Source organism: Saccopteryx leptura, chromosome 1 (genome assembly GCF_036850995.1).
Source record: "Saccopteryx leptura isolate mSacLep1 chromosome 1, mSacLep1_pri_phased_curated, whole genome shotgun sequence".
Lineage (NCBI taxonomy): Eukaryota > Metazoa > Chordata > Mammalia > Chiroptera > Emballonuridae > Saccopteryx > Saccopteryx leptura.
This window is the reverse complement of record NC_089503.1, coordinates 55,090,806-55,109,033: the sequence shown is the minus strand read 5'-3', so window position 1 is coordinate 55,109,033 and position 18,228 is coordinate 55,090,806. Positions and strand designations below refer to the sequence as shown.

Here is an 18,228-nt window from a genome sequence, read left to right as displayed (position 1 = left end):
GAAAAGGTATCACTTTTTGCAGATGATATGATCCTATACATTGAAAACCCCAAAGACTCCACAAAAAGATTACTAGAAACAATAAACCAATACAGTAAGGTCGCAGGATACAAAATTAACATACAAAAGTCCATAGCCTTTCTATATGCCAACAATAAAATATTAGAAAATGAACTCAAAAAAATAATCCCCTTCATGATTGCAACAACAACAACAAAAAATACCTAGGAATAAACATAACAAAGAATATAAAGGACCTATATAACAAAAACTACAAAGCATTGTTAAGGGAAATCAAAAAAGATACAATGAGATGGAAAAAAATATTCCTTGTTCGTGGATAGAAAGAATAAATAAAAGCAAGATGGCCATATTACCCAAAGCAATATATAAATTTAATGCAATTCCCATCAAAATTCCTATGACATTCTTTAAAGAAATGGAACAAAAAATCATCAGATTTATATGAAACTATAAAAAACGCCGATTAGCCAAAGCAATCCTAAGGAAAAAGAATGAAGCTGGGGCATTACAATACCTACTTCAAACTATATTATAGGGCTATGACAATCAAAACAGCATGGTATTGGCAGAAAAAAAGACACTCAGACCAATGGAACAGAATAGAAAGTCCAGTAATAAAACCACATATATATATGGTCAAATAATTTTTGATAAAGGGGCCAACAACACACAATGGAGAAAAGAAAGCCTCTTCAACAAATGATGCTGGGAAAACTGGAAAGCCACATGCAAAAGAATGAAACTCGACTACAGCTTGTCCCATTGTACAAAAATTAATTTAAAATGGATCAAAGACCTAATATAAGACCTGAAACAATAAAGTACATAGAAGAAGACATAGGTACTAAACTCATGGACCTGGGTTTTAAAAAGCATTTTATGAATTGGACTCCAAAGGCAAGAGAAGTGAAGGCAAAGATAAATGAATGGGACTACATCAGACTAAAAAGTTTTTTCTCAGCAAGAGAAACTGACAACAAAATAAACAGTCAACTAAATGGGAGATGCTATTTTCAAACAACAGCTCAGATAAGGGCCTAATATCCAAAATTTACAAAGAACTCATAAAACTCAACAACAAACAAACAAACAATCCAATAAAAAAATGGGAAGAGGACATGAACAGACACTTCTCCCAGGAAGAAATACAAATGGCCAACAGATATATGAAAAAATGCCCATCTTCATTAGTTATTAGAAAAATGCAAATCAAAACTACAATCTGATACCACCTCACACCTGTTAGATTAGCTATTATAAACAAGACAGGTAATAGCAAATGCTGGAGAGGCTGTGGAGAAAAAGGAACTCTCATTCACTGTTGGTGGGACTGTAAAGTAGTACAACCATTATGGAAGAAAGTATGGTGGTTCCTCAAAAAACTGAAAACAGAACTACCTTATGACCCAGCAATCCCTCTACTGGGTATATACCGCAAAACTCAGAAACATTGATACGTAAAGACACATGTAGCCCCATGTTCATTGCAGCATTGTTCACAGTGGCGAAGACATGGAAACAACCAAAATGCCCTTCAATAGAAGACTGGATAAAGAAGATGTGGCACATATACACTATGGAATACTACTCTGCCATAAGAAATGATGACATCAGATCATTTACAACAAAATGGTGGAATCTTGATAACATTATACGGAGTGAAATTAGTAAATCAGAAAAAACCGGGGGTGGGGGGAGAGGGAGAGGAAAAGGGGCACAAAGAAAACTAGATAGAAGGTAACAGAGGACATTCTGATTTTGGGTGATGGGTATGCAACATAATTGAATGACAAGATAACCTGGACATGTTTTCTTTGAATATATGTACCCTGATTTATTGATGTCACCCCATTAAAAAAATAAAACTAAAAAAAAAAAGAAAGAAAAAAAATAACAATAAAAGAAAAAACCAAGATCTACATGATTTTATATATTGTTGGGACATAAAAATGAGACTAAGAGACATGGACAAGAGTGTGGTGGTTACTGGGGGTGGGGGGGAGGGGGGCGTGGGAGGGAAGGAGGGAAGGGGGAGGGCGAAGGGCACAAAGAAAACTAGATAAAGGGTGACAGAGGACAATCTGACTTTGGGTGATGGTATGCAACATAACTGAATGACAAGATAATCTGGATATGTTTTCTTTGAATATATGTACCCTGATTTATTGATGTCACCCCATTAACATTAATAAAAATTTATCTATAAAAAAAAAGAAACGAAGGGAATATCTTTGCTGCTGAAGTTCCATTTAAGGAATGATGAGTCCTAGCCCCACAATAAGCTCCTCTGCCAAAAGTACCAGTGCCTGGAAGAATGAAAAGCAACAAGAACTCAGTCCAGGTGAGATGGAGGAAAACTGTAGACCCAAGCAATCTCTTAAAGTGCTCTACCACTGAATCACTCACCCACAAACACTTGTGCTAAGTTCTAAAAAAATGGACAAAGCTTGCAAAGTATCAGAAACATATTTGAAGAAAATGAATTGTCTGGCTTCAGATCAAAGGCTGAAGAAGTGAATCTTCCAGGGACTAACGTGCCAGCAGTTGCCATTGTTCTCTTGTTGACCCCTAGGCATACATAGCTTACAGGGGCAGGACAACACCAAATCTGAGTCTCTACTAACCTGGCTAACACCATTCTTACCCCATCCTGGTGATTCTCTAAGACCCCACAGCACCCAATTCAAGCCTCTGTCCGAATCTCTTTCCGAGGTTAAGCTATACAAGCAGCTCACTTAATAGCTTGCACTGATGGTTTTTCTTCAGTCTTTCAAATATCCACAAATGACACACAAACAGTAGCTGACCTCAGGGAGCCCTTTACCTCTTGCAAAGGGACCCCATCTTACAATAATGGCAGCTGACCTTGGATACAACATAGCCTCTGCAATACACCTTCAAGCCCAACATAGACAACCAGCAACCTCAGATCACTTTGTAGCTTAAAAAGGTGGTGCTGGGCCAGACACAGGCAGTGGCTGACCTTAGCACACACCAAGAGGCTCCAGGACCAACAAACTTGGTTGCCAGGTTCAAAACACTCCAGAGCACCTCCCAATTTGCACCACAAATTACACACACAAAGGGTGGACCCAGCAAGCACTAGAGCCCTGTTAAAATGAATCATTGTTCATAAAGAGAGCCATCGTATAATAGTTTGCTTACTGTAGTTAATGCCATTCTAAACAGCTACTCAGCCAGAAGATCAATCCCATCCATCAACATGTCAACAGCAATCAAGGCTCAACTACTCTTCTACAGCAGAGTACACATAATCCACACATGAACATTTCTGAAGTGCTTGGCTTGGTGAACAGGGGAACTGCACCCAAACGCCACTCTGCTTAGATTGAGAGACATGGCAGATATACTTAATACAAACAAATAAACATAGAGAGAAAGCCAAAATGAGGAGAAAGAGAAACATGTTGCAGATGGAAGATCAAGACAAAATTTTTTTAAAAAATGACTAAACAAAAGAAAGAAGCAACCTACCAGATTCAGAATTCTAAGCACTGGTTATAAGGATGCCCAATGAACTTAGAGAAATATGAGATGATCTCAGCAAGAACCTCTCTCTCACTGAGATATAGCAAACATAAAAAGAAAAGATATAAAGCATAAAAAAGACCTAGTAAGAAATGAAGAATAATAAAGAATATTAAAATCAGCAAGAGAAAAGCAATTAGTTACCTACAAGGGAGCTCCAACAAGACTATCAACTGATTTTCACTAAAAGCTCTGAAGATGGAAGGAATTAGCATGAAATATTCAAGGTGATGAAAAGCAAGTATCTACAACCTAGCTACTCTACCCAGCAAAACAATCACTTAGAATTGAAGGAGACATAAAGAGCTTCACAGATAAGAAAAAGCTGAAAGAGTTCACCACCACCAAATCGTTATTACAAGAAATGTTAAAGGGCCTTAAGAAAAGAAGATATATAACAAAAATATGAATAATAAAAGGATCAAGAATGTAGAACATATGACCGACATTATAAATCAGATCAATCTAACTGGCATTTCTAGACTTTGTCACTCAATTAATGCACAATACACATTGTTTTCAAATTCATATAAAAAATGGGCATACACTATTTTAGGCTATAAATTGTGTCAATAGTAAAAGACTAAAATAATAAAATACATGTTTTCTGATTGAGTGATTAAATTTAAAATACACAGTAGAAGAAAACGTAAAATGTCACCACCTATTTGTAAATTAACATAGTTTCAAATGTTCTAAGGGTTAACAAAAGCACAAATCACAAAGGAAATTTCAATATAAATAAAAATGATTGAAAATACAATAAACAAAAAGCATGGAATATACTAAAACTAATTATTGATATCATTAAAATGATAACAAAATTGACTGTATAAAATCAGTGGTCTAAATTCCACTTAAGAAAAATAACAGCAAGCTGAACAATACACACAGATTCATGTGTGCATTGCATATACATATATACACAGAGGAAACTATATAATTGACACCAGAAATCAATTATATAGAAAGGTAGAAAATAGATAAATCAAAAAAAATAAACTTGTTTTGGAATAACACCAGAAAATTTAACCAATCATACCTAAATTGACCCCCCAAAAAGTAAATCATCATTCATAAGTAAAAGAGAGAACATTACTGTGACTACAATAGAAATCAAAGAGATTAAAGGGATTATAATGCCTTTATGTTTACATATCTGACAATTTAGAATGGACAAATATTTTAAAAATGTGCATTATCAAAAACTGACATATAAAATGAAAAAAAAAAGAAAAGCTAAGAAAATCTAATACAAGAAAGAAAGTATTTTAAATCTTTCCAAAAAGAATGGTCCAGAGTGAAATTGGTTTGACTGGTGAATATATTGAATACTTAAACTAAGAAAATACCAATCCTGCAGAGTTGTTTATTTAAAAAAAAATAAAAATAGAAAAAAATATCAATTTTTCTTTAATAAAAAAAAACTCTTGGGGCATTAAGTGGTATCTGAAAACTATTCTAGGCTAAAACACAACTACAGAGCCATATAGAATATAACTGGTTACAATAAAGCTTTTCTCAGATTTTGCACTGTAATTGATACATTAATAAAAACAAGATTTTTCCCTGGGAATTCATTCATTCAACTATTCCTGTAATTAGAGATGTAAGGAAGGGTATTTCAAGACCAAAAGGACCTCAGTATCACCAGGAACAGCATAAGAACAGTAGAGAAGGAAAATTACTCTTTATTTTCCTCAAGTTCAGATGCTAAGCTTTCTTCCCAAGTCCTACCTGCAGCATCTCCATTGTTGACATCTGCAACCGATGCTCCAGATCTGAGATGAGATTTCTCACCAACTGGCTCTGTTGGACCAGCTCATTCTCATCCTGTTCCAGGTCACAGAGAATTTCTTCCTCAACCTTCTCCAGCTTTTGCAGGTTAATTTGCTCTTCATTGGCCAGGATATCTCTCAATTTTTGAAAACACTTCTGAACACGTTGGCTCTCACTTTGTATGTGATGCTTTAGAATTGAAAAAAAGAGAAAGGGACTCATGCTATCAGGCAGAGATGAAGCCAATAAAAGAATTCTTTAATATGGAAGTTCTCATAAAGAGGGGGGATGGAGCAGAAGAGCAATTCTTGGGGAGGCTGACTTTTCCTATTATTTACTCTTTATTACATTCCAAAAACCATGGCCTAAAGTCCAGATTATTAAGGCTAATCCTGAACCAAAATGAGACACCTGGGTATAGCATGACTATCACACAACTGCCCAGGACAGTCATGCCACCCTGCATTACTCCTGACTCCCTCACCACCCTCTTTCTAACATTAAACACCAGGGACAGCGCCATGACCTCTGGAAGCATTAAAGACTCGAAATATTGAAAGAAATGAACAAAGAATTCATTAGCCATCCTCACCAGATTCTCTATGAGAATGACAAACCTACAAATATTTGTGTTAATTTGTGACATGTTTATTTTCAGCCCACTCCTATCAGAGAAATGATAAAGAATGCCTAATCTATCACTCTGGACATATCAGCTCAGGGAACAAAGAGGAAGGGAGCTCTTTGTGACTAACACCCGAGGTTCTGCCCAGGTTCCTGTCTAACTACCTCAGGAAGTGTCTCCTCCTACCTTCCAGGAAGTCTTCTCCTCTCTGATGTCAGCTCCCAACTTCTCAGCATTCTGCTGCTCTGTCCTCAGCTTGTCTAGAGCTGCCTGGAGCTTCTCCTGGTAGAGAGAAATCACACCTGAATCAAGATATGGGCTTTCTCAGCATCAGTGTAGAACAGGGGTCACCAAACTATGGCCCGCGGGCCGCATGCGGCCCCCTGAGGCCATTTATCCGGTCCCCACCATATTTCCGGAAGGGGCACCTCTTTCATTGGTGGTCAGTGAGAGGAGCATAGTTCCCTTTGAAATACTGGTCAGTTTGTTGATTTAAATTTACTTGTTCTTTATTTTAAATATTGTATTTGTTCCCGTTTTGTTTTTATACTTTAAAATAAGATATGTGCAGGGTGCATAGGGATTTATTCATAGTTTTTTTTATAGTCTGGCCCTCCAACGGTCTGAGGGACAGTGAACTGGCCCCCTGTGTAAAAAGTTTGGGGACCCCTGATGTAGAGGATACACTGGGAAGAAATCAGTCTGATCTCTAAAGAAATTAGAGTTAACAACAACTATGAGAATCTGTGACTTGAAGGAAAGCTACAGTAGTGAATGAGTTTTTTAAGACTCAGGTGATAGAGGTCAACAATCCCATGTCAAAAGGGATTTTAACGAGTTGTACACTTGAACCATGTATGGTTTTATGAAACAATATCAACTACATAAATTCAATTGATAAAAATAAATAAATAAATTACTATCTCTCCATATACAAAAGAAAAATAATATACAGAGAAGTCTGATTCTTTTTGTCTTAAAAGAAGAAGCATGATCCTGTAATGAGGGAGAACATGGGTTCCATTCCATCCAGCTGCCCAGTTACCCCTCCTGTTCAAAGAGGAAATGACAACTTTGCTTGGGCACCAAGACTCCACCTATAAACACATAATATAACAATATCTGCTTCTGGTTTAAAGTCTGCTCATCATGTTGTAATCAGGTGGAACACACAGAAACGTCCTTCACGTATTAGAAGGTGAGCATAGGAAGAATACTGATCAGGTTCTGGGCTCTAGTGGCAAGGTCCTTAGAGTGAAACGCAAAGTGGAGATTTCTCATGAAGTACCATTTTCTGCCCTGTCTTTCCTCCATCCTGGTCTATTACCTTGTACTCCTGGGCAACCTCCTCCATGAGGAATGTGTGGTGATCACGGTGTTCTTGAGACCGCTCACAAAGCCAGCAAATGAACTTTCCATCCTCCTTACAGAAGAGCCAGAGTTTCTCTCCATGGCGCACACAGAGATCTCTCGTTTGCTCCTCTTCTGGGCTCAGCTTGACTTCCCTGAGCATCTCCACTATGTTGGCCATATTCCGATTAGGCCGCAGGCTCCCACGGTGGTAACTGATTCGGCACACAGGGCAGCTGCTCCCTTCTTCCTGCCCATTCACGGAGTCCTTGTTGTTTGCAGTGATGCAGGTTTGGCAGAAGCTGTGCCCACAGCCCAGGCTCAGGGGTTCTGTCAGGAGCTCCAGGCAAATGGGGCAGGTCACCTCCTGCTTTATGTTCACCAGGATTCCTGAAGCCATCACAGCTGCTCTCTGGCTCCTATCTGTCTTGATCTGAGGCTCCTTTTGCTCACAGATTCCTGCTTCATAAGAAAAGGTTAATAGAAGGCAGAGTAAGAAAGGTAGGCATACATCAATACTAACTGTTGGCTGGGCAAGAACAAATATTAAAGAACAACAACAACAAAAAAGATAAAAAGACAAAGAAAGACATGATTACTTGATAGAAAAAAAAGACTTTTTACAATCATTTTAATTACTTTTAGTTCATCTGACATGACAAATTTCATTTTCCTCTGTGTAAGGGTTGTAATTGTTCTTTACTCCTATTGAACAAAAGAATGATCTTAGGCCTTTCTATTTACTAAGATCCTGTGTTACCCACCTTCTCTCCTGCTTCTTTAGCATGTGCAACACATCCTCCAAGGTAAAAGCACTGAACCACTTCTGCATCATGGTTTTCATACATGCTATTCTCTCAGTATGCAATGCTGCCCTGTTATTAGTAGGACTTACTCTCACCCTTAACTTTCTCCTTACAGGTTTCTTTATCAGAAAGACCTGCTCTGATTTGCATATTTACACTGAAACCATTACCATCATTTCTTGTATGTTTCAAATGATTGCTATTATCATGATATAATCTGTGGCTATGTGCTTGTGTACGTGGCAAGAGTAAACCCTTTACCAGATGTGTACACAGAAACAATGTGTCACTTTCAAAGATCATTAATGTTCAAACAAGGAGTCTAGATAAACAATATATTCAGGTCCCTCTTCAGAAGCCTTTTCCAACCCCATTAAATTTAATCAAAAACAAACAGGTAACTTAGGAAGCTCTGGAATTTCTTTGTTAATAAATGCTGAAATTTAGCATTGGCTAGTAAATATGTCAAAGACATTGACAAGAGCCAAAAGATGTATATGTATGTGGATGGGGGGAGGGAGAGAGTACAAACATATTCATATGATCATACGTAACGTACCTGAAAAAATAGAAACACAGAAGAAATGAATATTAGCTTGTGAAAATAGTCTCCCAATTTTATTCAATATCATTAATTTTTAATGACTATGAATCACACATGTTGTGTAAAGCCAGTAGCCATGGCCACCATCACAGCCACCTGGCCCATGCAGGTTCGCATTTGATTCGGACAGAATGTAATGAAACAACTGAGCCAAGAACAGTTGGGCTATTAGCTTTAATCCTAGCTTGCACTCAGCAGGCAAAAAATACACACAGTGGGAAAACACTTCCCTTTCCATTCACGGCTCCCAAAGCCACTGACTGATGCGAGTCAAGTTTCCTAGAATCAAAGGTTTCTAGCTCACCAGCCTTATTCATCTCTGTGCCCAATCTCCTTCTCTCTGCACAAACTCTGCACAAACTGGCTTTTCCTTCAGCACTCCACATCTTGGCTGCTTCTTTTCCCCTTCACATGGCCTTTCTCAGCTCTCCTCCTGCATAGGCTCCTCTACCCCATTTTATAGTATAGAAATTAAAACCTTTAATCCAATATACAAACAAGGAAGTCTCCAATACAAAGTCACTTCTCTGAGGCATAATGGGATTCCTCATGAGAGTGTACTACCCCACATCATGCAACAGTCAAGGGTGTGGGGAAAAGCTTAGTCGTAAAACTAAGCCTTAGGCTACAATGACGCTCCCTGCTTAGAGCCTGTCCCCCAAACCTAATGCAAACTATAAGCTAGCAAACATATATATATTGTAAAGTCAGTACCTGTGGCCACCATCACAGCAGCCTGGCCCATGCAGGTTCGCATTGGATTCAGACAGTCAGTAAAGAAACAACGGAGCCAAAAACTGGTGGGCCATCATCTTTAATCCTAGCTTGACCCAGCGGGCAAGTAAAAACACACACTGGGCTCCAAAACCCACTCACATTCAGTGCTCACAAAGCTACTGACTTATCCGAGTTTCCTAGAATCAAAGGTTTCTAGCTCACCAGACTTATTCACCTCTGTTCCCCATCTCCTTCCCTCTCCCTGCACAAACTCTGCACAAACTGGCTTCTCACTCAACACTCCGCCATCTTGGCTGCTTCTCCTGGCCTCCTCCACCTGGCCTCTCTCTGCTCTCTGCTGTCTCCTCTAATGCTAGTCTCAGGAACTGAGAGTGCAAGCTCCCGTTCTGTGTAGAAATCACAACCTTTAATCCAATATACAAAATAGGGAAGTCTCTAATACAAAGTCACTGAGGCATGATAGGATTGTACCACCCCACATCAAAAAGGGTGGGAAAGGCTTAATCCCAAAACCAAGCACCAGGCTACAAGGATCCTGCCTGCCCACAGCCCGCCCCCAACACACATTAATATCACCTAGGCGACGGCTTCCATGTGGGCAGCGCCATCTTTAACAAAGTGAGCATAATATAATTTATCTGCCCAACACATATTTACAAACTTATTTGACCAATAACATGCTAACAGCTAAACTAATACACATCAACATACTAATGAGTTTAAATGGAGCATTTAAACCACTATGACCCTGACACTACCTGTAAAGTAACAGTATCATAATCAGCCATATATATAGAAACAAGCTGATGTTAAAAACACTGCTAGAGGGGTGTACATGTTGTTGGAAAATCAAATAATGGTCAGTTAAAATGTTGTTCAACAATTCCAACTTGAAAATATAAAGGTAGAACAAAAACAAAGATAAAGGAAATATGGCATACAAGAGAGGAAAAACTGTTTTAGGTGAAGGAAGTGACTTGTTCGTAAAAATGCATCACCTTGTCTGAGTTTGAAAATACCGGTGCAGCTGGGTGCAGAGAAAACTACTGGGCCTTTAGTATCACATGAGCCTGCAGTGACCCTGACACATGGCACTTCTTCAATTGTCTAACACTTAGGGCTTCTTTTCCTGAAGCAAAAGAAGTTATCCATGTTTAATCATCAGTGAAGAGGAGGAATAGTCACCTTAGCCTTTGCTTGGTGGTATGTTAGATGAATCCAGTTTGGAATTGGGAAAATAGTGCAGAGACCATATACAGTTAACTCGTGGTTACAGAGACTGCTCCAGATCAGGTTTTGATGAACAGCAAGATCAGAGGTAGACATTGTATTAGGGGTAGATGTTAAATGAGGTCTACCTGTGTTCATAACTCCAGAATGGTCTAAACATGGGTGTAGGGCCACCAATTATTTCTCATCCCATTCAAGATCCAGTTCATCCTGAGACCTATCAATACCGTTCTTGGGTAAATAAGTTTGTAAAACGCGATTTTTAGGTTTGCTTGCTTATATTTTGCATTGGCCTGGGCAGTGCCATGTGTATGTAATCTGTGAAAGGCTGTGGTACTTGTCCTCAGGGCAGCAGATTGCACATTGTGGATTAATTTTCTGCCTGGGAGGGGCCGTTGTATTGCTAATGTTTGCTGGACAAGGCATTTTTCCCCCTGCCTGGATTTTGCCAGGAGGGAAGAAGTGCAGGTGTGGAACCAGAGCTGAGAGGCTTTAAGAGCTCAGCTGGGGCTGGTGGGAACCTTTGATTCCAGGAGTCACCAGAGAAGATTTTCCGGGTTGTGGATCCAAAGAATGCACCAGGGGTCAGGGAGCTCTGAATGAGAGGGAATCAGACTTCCCTGCTGTTTACTAGTCCACCAGTAGACTTTAATAAACAGCATGGCCCACCATTTTTGGCACCACTGTTTATTTACCATCTGCCTGAATGCAATGAGAACCTGCATGGACACAATGGCAGCGGCCTCTGGCCATACAACCCTATAGAAGAGGGAGGAGCAAAGCATGCATGTTGGAGCTGCAGAACATTGTCACAGTGGGGGTACAAGGAACTAAGGTCAAAGCAGCTGCTGCCCAGGACACAGAAAAGGGAAGTGCAGAGGAACCTGAGCCCCCACTCATGGAGGGAACCCCAACCTACCTGCACAGTGACTCCAGTGCTCCATAGCAGGCAGGGAGATGGGTGTGGGAACATGAGTGGTGTCTGAGCTTCAGGAATATTACAAATGCCCAGATTATGCTTGAGAACCTGTGGGTTTGTGCCTAATATCAGGTCCCTAACCCTGACGTACTGACCAGAAATCTGAGCCCACAAATTGTCCTCAAAATCCAGCAAGACTTCTGCCCATGAGATCCTTAGGGGTTTAGGAACAGGAGATTTCTCTTTTTTTAAATTCTTAGTTAGAAAGTTAAGTTTAACACGGTGACATTGATTAGTAAGAGTACACAGGTTTTAGGTAAACATTTCTTTTAGTATTTAAACTATTGATTACATTATATACCCATTATCCAAAGTCAAATCATTTTCTGTCACCTTATTTTTGTCCCCCTGAGATTTCTATCTTAAAGCCTAATGCCCAGAAATTAAAGGACTTACAGGAAATGCCCCAGGAATCAGCACAAAAGCAAAAGATTTAGAAGTGCCTCAGACCACGTGTGAAGGAGTAGAAAAGCCATTTCTGGGACCTAGATGTGGTGGTGGAGCTGGTGAGGGTGGGGAGGAGGTTCATTGGCCACCACCCCCTACCTTGCCAGCTCAGGGCTGCATCTGCCTGTAACCAGTCAGAGCCACTTGGTGTACTGCCCCATCTTGCTGCTGCAGCCCCTCTGCCAGAGCTGACTGGAGAGTGCCCGCACCCAGCGCCCTCCCAGGAGCATCACCCTGGCCCTACCATGGGGACAGGAGCCACTTCTGCCACCTAGCTCAGGCCCCGCAGCAGCCATTAGACCCAGGCAGCCTCTCAGTTATCTCCCATTAATCTCTAGCTCTGCTGACTGGGTGGAAGGGGTGGAGGATGTGTTTCAACGCCCCAGGGTTAGAAAGGAAAGAAGGCACAGTTCTTATCAGGCTACCACCCCTGAGAAACTACACAGAGCACAGAGGAAACTCACCACAATCTTTCGGGTTAAAAACCTGATTCAATTGTTCTAGAATTCCATCCTGAGGGGTAGACATGTTCACGATTCCCTCTCCAAACCAGAGGCTTGAAGTCCACAGAGCTCCTTGAGGACCGGAGTGAAAATGAAAGTTAAAATTCTTTGGGGAGGGGCAGAGAGCAGAACATTTATAGACCAATGGGAGGCCTTCACCAGGGCCACTGGGAAGTAGGAAGGCTTTGTGTCTCTGTCAGTCAGTCAGAGCTTCCTCCCTACATGCCAAATTTGGGTTTGATCCCAGGTCAGGGCACACACAACATTCAAACAATGATGGCATGAATAAATGCAACAATAAACTGATGTTTCTCCCCCCACCCAACTCCCTCTGTCTCTGCTTCTTTTTCTGTTTCCTTCCTCTTTCCCTAATACCAATAAAATAAAGATAAACTTTTAAAAAGTGCAAAGACACGCGCAGCAGAAACACTCACCACCGTAGCATTTTTCCTGCTGTCTTAATGGAGGAGGAACACAGACTTACTCATTTCTGAGGATACTGCAGCCCATCAGCTCCCTGGAGAGAGTGAGGCTGACCAGGAAAGGGCAACATTGACATGCATATGTCATTGCAGAGGGGGCCCATACAGACTGCTGACCCTGCCTCTATCACTGAGAGTAATGATGTGACCAATACCTGAAAATGGAGATATGTCTGGGCAGGCGGAGAAAAGGCTTTCTCATGAGAGAGAATTGCTATAAAAATAAAGAAGAATGTCAAATCAACTTATATTTAGCATATTCACTTACATTAAAGATGATATTGCAGTACTTAAAAGATAAGTAGCTATGAAAAAATAAGAATTTCTCTTATAATAAAAAATAATTACTACATGCACAACTCAGTATAGTTTACTATAGGCAGAAGGTTACACTGTGAGCCTCTAGGAAGTATCCATTTTGTCTTACTGAAGCTTTAACCCTGATAAACTGTAACATCTTGAAAATTTAACTGGTTATATCTCATGTGAATTCATTTTACCATAAGAAAGACAATATGATTGATAGCAGAAATAGAAAATTTAAAGTGAATGTTTAGAGAAAACAAATTATAACCTAGAATAGTATACTAGAAAACCATAATTAAAATATATTTGGAAATTTAAAAATAGAAATATTTATTATGCAAAAAGATAAGATAAAAATGATGTGGTTTCTTAATCAAGTATTTTATTTGAAAGCATAAGAAAGGTACTGATATTTAAAGTAGACTAGCATTCATTCTTATCAACCATTATTTCAAATCACATAGAAAAGCAATCAACATCAATCTGAACCCTTGCTTATATGTTAGAAAATGAAAAAGTTAATGCAAACATTCTATTTCTTAAATTTCACAATTATGTTATTCTCTGTATTTTTCTTTCTGATGAGAAACTTCATTCAATTTAATTTAATAAGGGCCAGTAAGTAGCAATATAAGTATGGTTATGAAATTCTATCCGATTTCAAAGTCAAGGGTCTAAGCTGTGCAGTGTTCATTCTCTATAACATGTCATCTGTAACAGCACCCTGGCCATTAAGTATTCAAAATAATTTAAATCATTATCAGGAGTAGCCTCTTCTTTATTAATGGATACTGGATTGAGCCCATCCATCAATATATCCTGGCATCTAAAATTTTTCCATGATGCTCTAGGTTCCTCCTGTAAATGAGCATGTTTTATGTTTTCCATCCTACTCTACATCTTAGGAAATTTAGCTTCTAACTTTTCTTGGGGTTCAACTGCAGAAGGGACATCTAGGTTGGAGAAAAAAGGACCCATAATCCTGCCTCCTCCTCTCATTAGCTGTAGACATTAAGACATATCTCATAAATTTATAAATACTTTCAAATTCCTGATAAGAATTCTTTCTTTTCTGATATTTTTGGAAGTAAACTTTGATAAAGATGCCTTCCATATAATTATGCATATAATTGTATATTCATAATGATGTGGGTGTGTGTATACAGAAGTATAAATGTGCATGTGCATACCTTTCTCAGACCAAGTATATTACTTCACATTCTATTAAGACAATTATTTACCCTTCTAGATCTTAATGTGGGCTCTGTGCTCTCAACCCTAATTTATATTGTAGGCTTCTCTAAGAAAAGTTTGTCGCCTGACCAGGCAGATAAAGCGTCGGACTGGGATGCGAAGGCCTCAGGTTCGAGACCCCAAGGTCGCCAGCTTTAGTGCGGGCTCATCTGGTTTGAGCAAAAGCTCACCAGCTTGGACCCAAGGTTGCTGGCTCGAGCAAGGGGTTACTCAGTTTGCTGAAGGCCCGCGATCAAGGCACATATGAAAAAGCAATCCATGAACTACTAAGGTCTTGCAATGAAAAACTGATAATTGATGATTCTCATCTCTCTTAATTCCTGTCTGTCTGTCCTTGTCTATCCCTCTCTCTGACTCTCTCTCTCTGTCCCTGTAAAAAAAAAAAGAAAAAAAAAAAGTTTGTCCCTTTACTATCCTGAGTAAGTCTATTTCTTATCAAATTTGAAATTCATTTTAAAAGTAAAAAAAAGAAAAGTGAAATGCATGGTATACAGGGTGTTATACTCAGATGTTTCACCACAAAAAAAAAAAAAAAAAAAATCCTGAACACAAAAGACTGTCCCTAATGAAAATAGCAGTCCCAAAATATGAATCCCTGCAGGACAGTTTTGGGAAACATACATTTATGGGATTATGACAGATCCCCAATAAAGAGCTTTAAAACACTCAGTCCCAACCTGGGTGTAAAAAGTTCTACAACACAGGCTGGAATGGAATGGTCTTGACAGCAGAGTATGATAACTTGACAAATGACATCAGTAGAATCAGTTCCTGGATTTTTGAGAGCAAACAACCTGTTGCACAGGACACTGTCATAGTTTATACTTCTCAGAGATCATGAGAGCAAACACTTATTATATTGGGCAGGCTGTTTAAATAGGTGCTTTACATTAAGTGACAGTTGTACACCATGATCATAAGAATTAGGTGCAGTCGTGTTTTATAAAAAGAAACAAAAATGTGTTCATCATTAAATATCTAATAAAAGAGACAGGATTTGAACTCAAGAACTCTGAATGTTAAATTTATATTCCGAATACATATACGGTATTACCTTTGTTTTTTTCCCCTCAGTCTCTGATGAACCTGCTATCTGTTGGGCAACAAACAGATATACATTCAAACGTGCTTCGTTTGGTGGTGGAGGGTGGATGACTATGGATTGGCCTAGGATCATGGTTGGTGGCAGGCAGGTTTAGCCACTCCCAAATTTCCCATATGTAAGATGCACACTTTTAGGAAAAACTTGTAATCTAAGAACTGGATGTGCCTTTAACAGTGGTTGTGGCATTTTCAGTGCCTAGATGGAACTGAGAATGAGGCAATACCATAATTCTGATAAATGATAAAGGAAAATATAGCGTCAACCTGGAAATGCTGAGGTCGCCAGTTCGAAACCCTGGGCTTGCCTGGTCAAGGCACATATGGGAATTGATGCTTCCAGCTCCTCCCCCTTCTCTCTCTCTGTTTCTCCCTCTCTCTCTCCTCTCTAAAAATGAATATATAAAAAAAATAAAAAAAAACTTTTTTTAAAAAATGAAAATATAGAGAAACAGGAGGGTAGAAATATTACACTGACACTGCTCTGTCTTTGGGAGGGATTAGATGCCTTTTCCTGAGGTTACAGGTAAATGTTAATAGGTAACAAAGTATTTCTTCTAAATCAAGTCAAAAACAGTGCAAATCTCAAGAATGAGTAAAAGCACTAAAGAAGGAGACAACAGAGAAGAAATGGTCTGAATGGAGCAGTGAGCTCGGGTGCAGGAGATCAGCCCCAGGACAAGGGGCCCTGCACTACGCAGAAGGGGTGAGGGCAGGAGAAGGTTCAGGAACTCGGTGGGCACAGAGTCCTAGGACCTGGACAGGTCCAAGGGTTAAAGTATGGATAAGCAGTCTAAAAAAGAGGCAAGTAGGGAATTTGCAGATAAGTGATCCATTGTTTGTGATATTAAAAATGAAGCAGTGCCTGCTTCATAGTCTAAGAAAATCCTAACACTATGTGGAAGAACAGCCATGCAAAGACTCAAGACTTTGGGATCAGAGGTGGAAGAGTTCCCAAAGGCACTGTACTCAGATTTATTCTGTAACCCTACAAGACAGTAGCCATTTTTAGGTCTAAATATGAAGCAAACATTTGAATAATTTGCATTTGGGTTAAAAACAAACCCAGAGCTTTATTTTTTTATTGAGGTCACTTGTTTTATCACATACCCTCAGGATCCAGGCAAACTTTCACAAATCAGCTTCCAAGTAATATTGCCTTGAGGAGAAACTTTGGCAGCACAAGATATCAAAAGAAGAAAAATTACATGAATATGCATTTTGAAATATAAAATGGTGCCCAAATATCACTTGTGTCTGTTTTGCAGAAGCGACAATATTCAAAAAAACATTGAATGGCATCAATATCAAGTCCTAAAATTTACAATCACTTGTATTACATAGTCAGTGTGTCTTGTGACACTGTGAGGAGACATATTGAGAATTGACATGAAGGAACATGAGTTACTGGGTCAGTGATGAGTAGATCATCAAGAACTTAGGGTAAAGACAGTAGGGAAAAGTAAGTGAGGATTAATCGTAATAAAAGGAAACTTGACTTGGGATGGTGAACACAAAATACTGTATACAGATAATGTACTATAGAATTGTACATCTAAAAGCAATATAATTTTATTAATCAATATTACCACAATAAAGTAAATGGAACTGTTGCATCTATGTATTTTTATAAGAAACACATGAAGCTAAGATCATCAGACCAAATATAAACTATACCTTCTGAAAAAAGGTAAGAACATGGTGATTTGAAGAATCTGTACCTTCTTACCACAGGTGCTTTGGACTTCTGTCCACTCTGAAATGAGAAATGTTTCAATGATTCTGTTAGTAAAGGAGAAAACACTGATACTTGTCTTTTCCTGTGAGTTAGGACAATAGAGGGGTGTCCTGTGACACTATCAATAGGTGAATGAGGGGACACTTGGCCATTCAACCTTAGATATGTTCACATCTTCAGCACAAGGTATCTATCTCTTCTTGTCAGGACTATCTCTTATAGAAATAACACCCACTCCCTATTTTTTTCTGAAATTACAGGAATCCCACACCAACACACACACACACCTTCCCCTGACTTTGCTCACCTTCCAACCCTTCCAGTATCCCACTTAGAGCTGAACTCAGATGCACTCTTCAGTTTCTTGGAAACAATTTTTGGCTTCTTCAAGGTCCAGATTTTCCTCGACCATGCTCCTAACTTTATTTCCCTCTAAGACTACTATGTCCCTGACCTTTCCTTCCATTGATGATACCTCCTCACTCAACCCTCTTTGCTGAAGAGTCTGAGGGAATGAGAGATGGAAGAACTGACACAGCAACCAGAATAAATGTATTCATGCCTAGGTTTCCATTTATCCTCTATATGACCTTGGGAAGGACTTCTCACAAAGCTCATTGTCCTCTATTAAAATGAAAAAAAAATAGCACCATACTGTCTACCTTTTAAAAATAATATATTAATAATAAAAAGGTAATAATATAATAGTTGAT

The 18,228-nt window shown here is 39.1% G+C and overlaps 1 protein-coding gene and 1 pseudogene across 8 annotated transcripts in view; both read right to left on the bottom strand.

The window, feature by feature from the left end:
• LOC136394159 (tripartite motif-containing protein 5-like) overlaps nt 1-18,228 on the bottom strand; it is a 119,281-nt gene that overhangs the window by 24,524 nt on the left and 76,529 nt on the right. For 3 of the 8 annotated variants that reach the window (XR_010749170.1, XM_066366909.1, XM_066366949.1), the window contains exons 1-4: nt 12,596-12,714; nt 7,305-7,789; nt 6,164-6,259; nt 5,311-5,541 (exon numbers count right to left, since the gene is read on the bottom strand). The exons of 4 other annotated variants lie outside the window; for them this stretch is intronic. Coding sequence is in view for 3 of the 4 variants with exons in the window: in XM_066366909.1 (XP_066223006.1) it covers nt 5,311-5,541; nt 6,164-6,259; nt 7,305-7,789; nt 12,596-12,659 (876 nt within the window). In the remaining variant the exon portion in view is untranslated. Of the gene's footprint in view, nt 1-5,310; nt 5,542-6,163; nt 6,260-7,304; nt 7,790-12,595; nt 12,715-18,228 lie in introns of those variants that run through there. One more of the 8 variants, XM_066366920.1, reaches the window with a different exon arrangement.
• On the bottom strand, nt 16,502-17,079 carry LOC136389680 (E3 ubiquitin-protein ligase TRIM22-like; annotated as a pseudogene).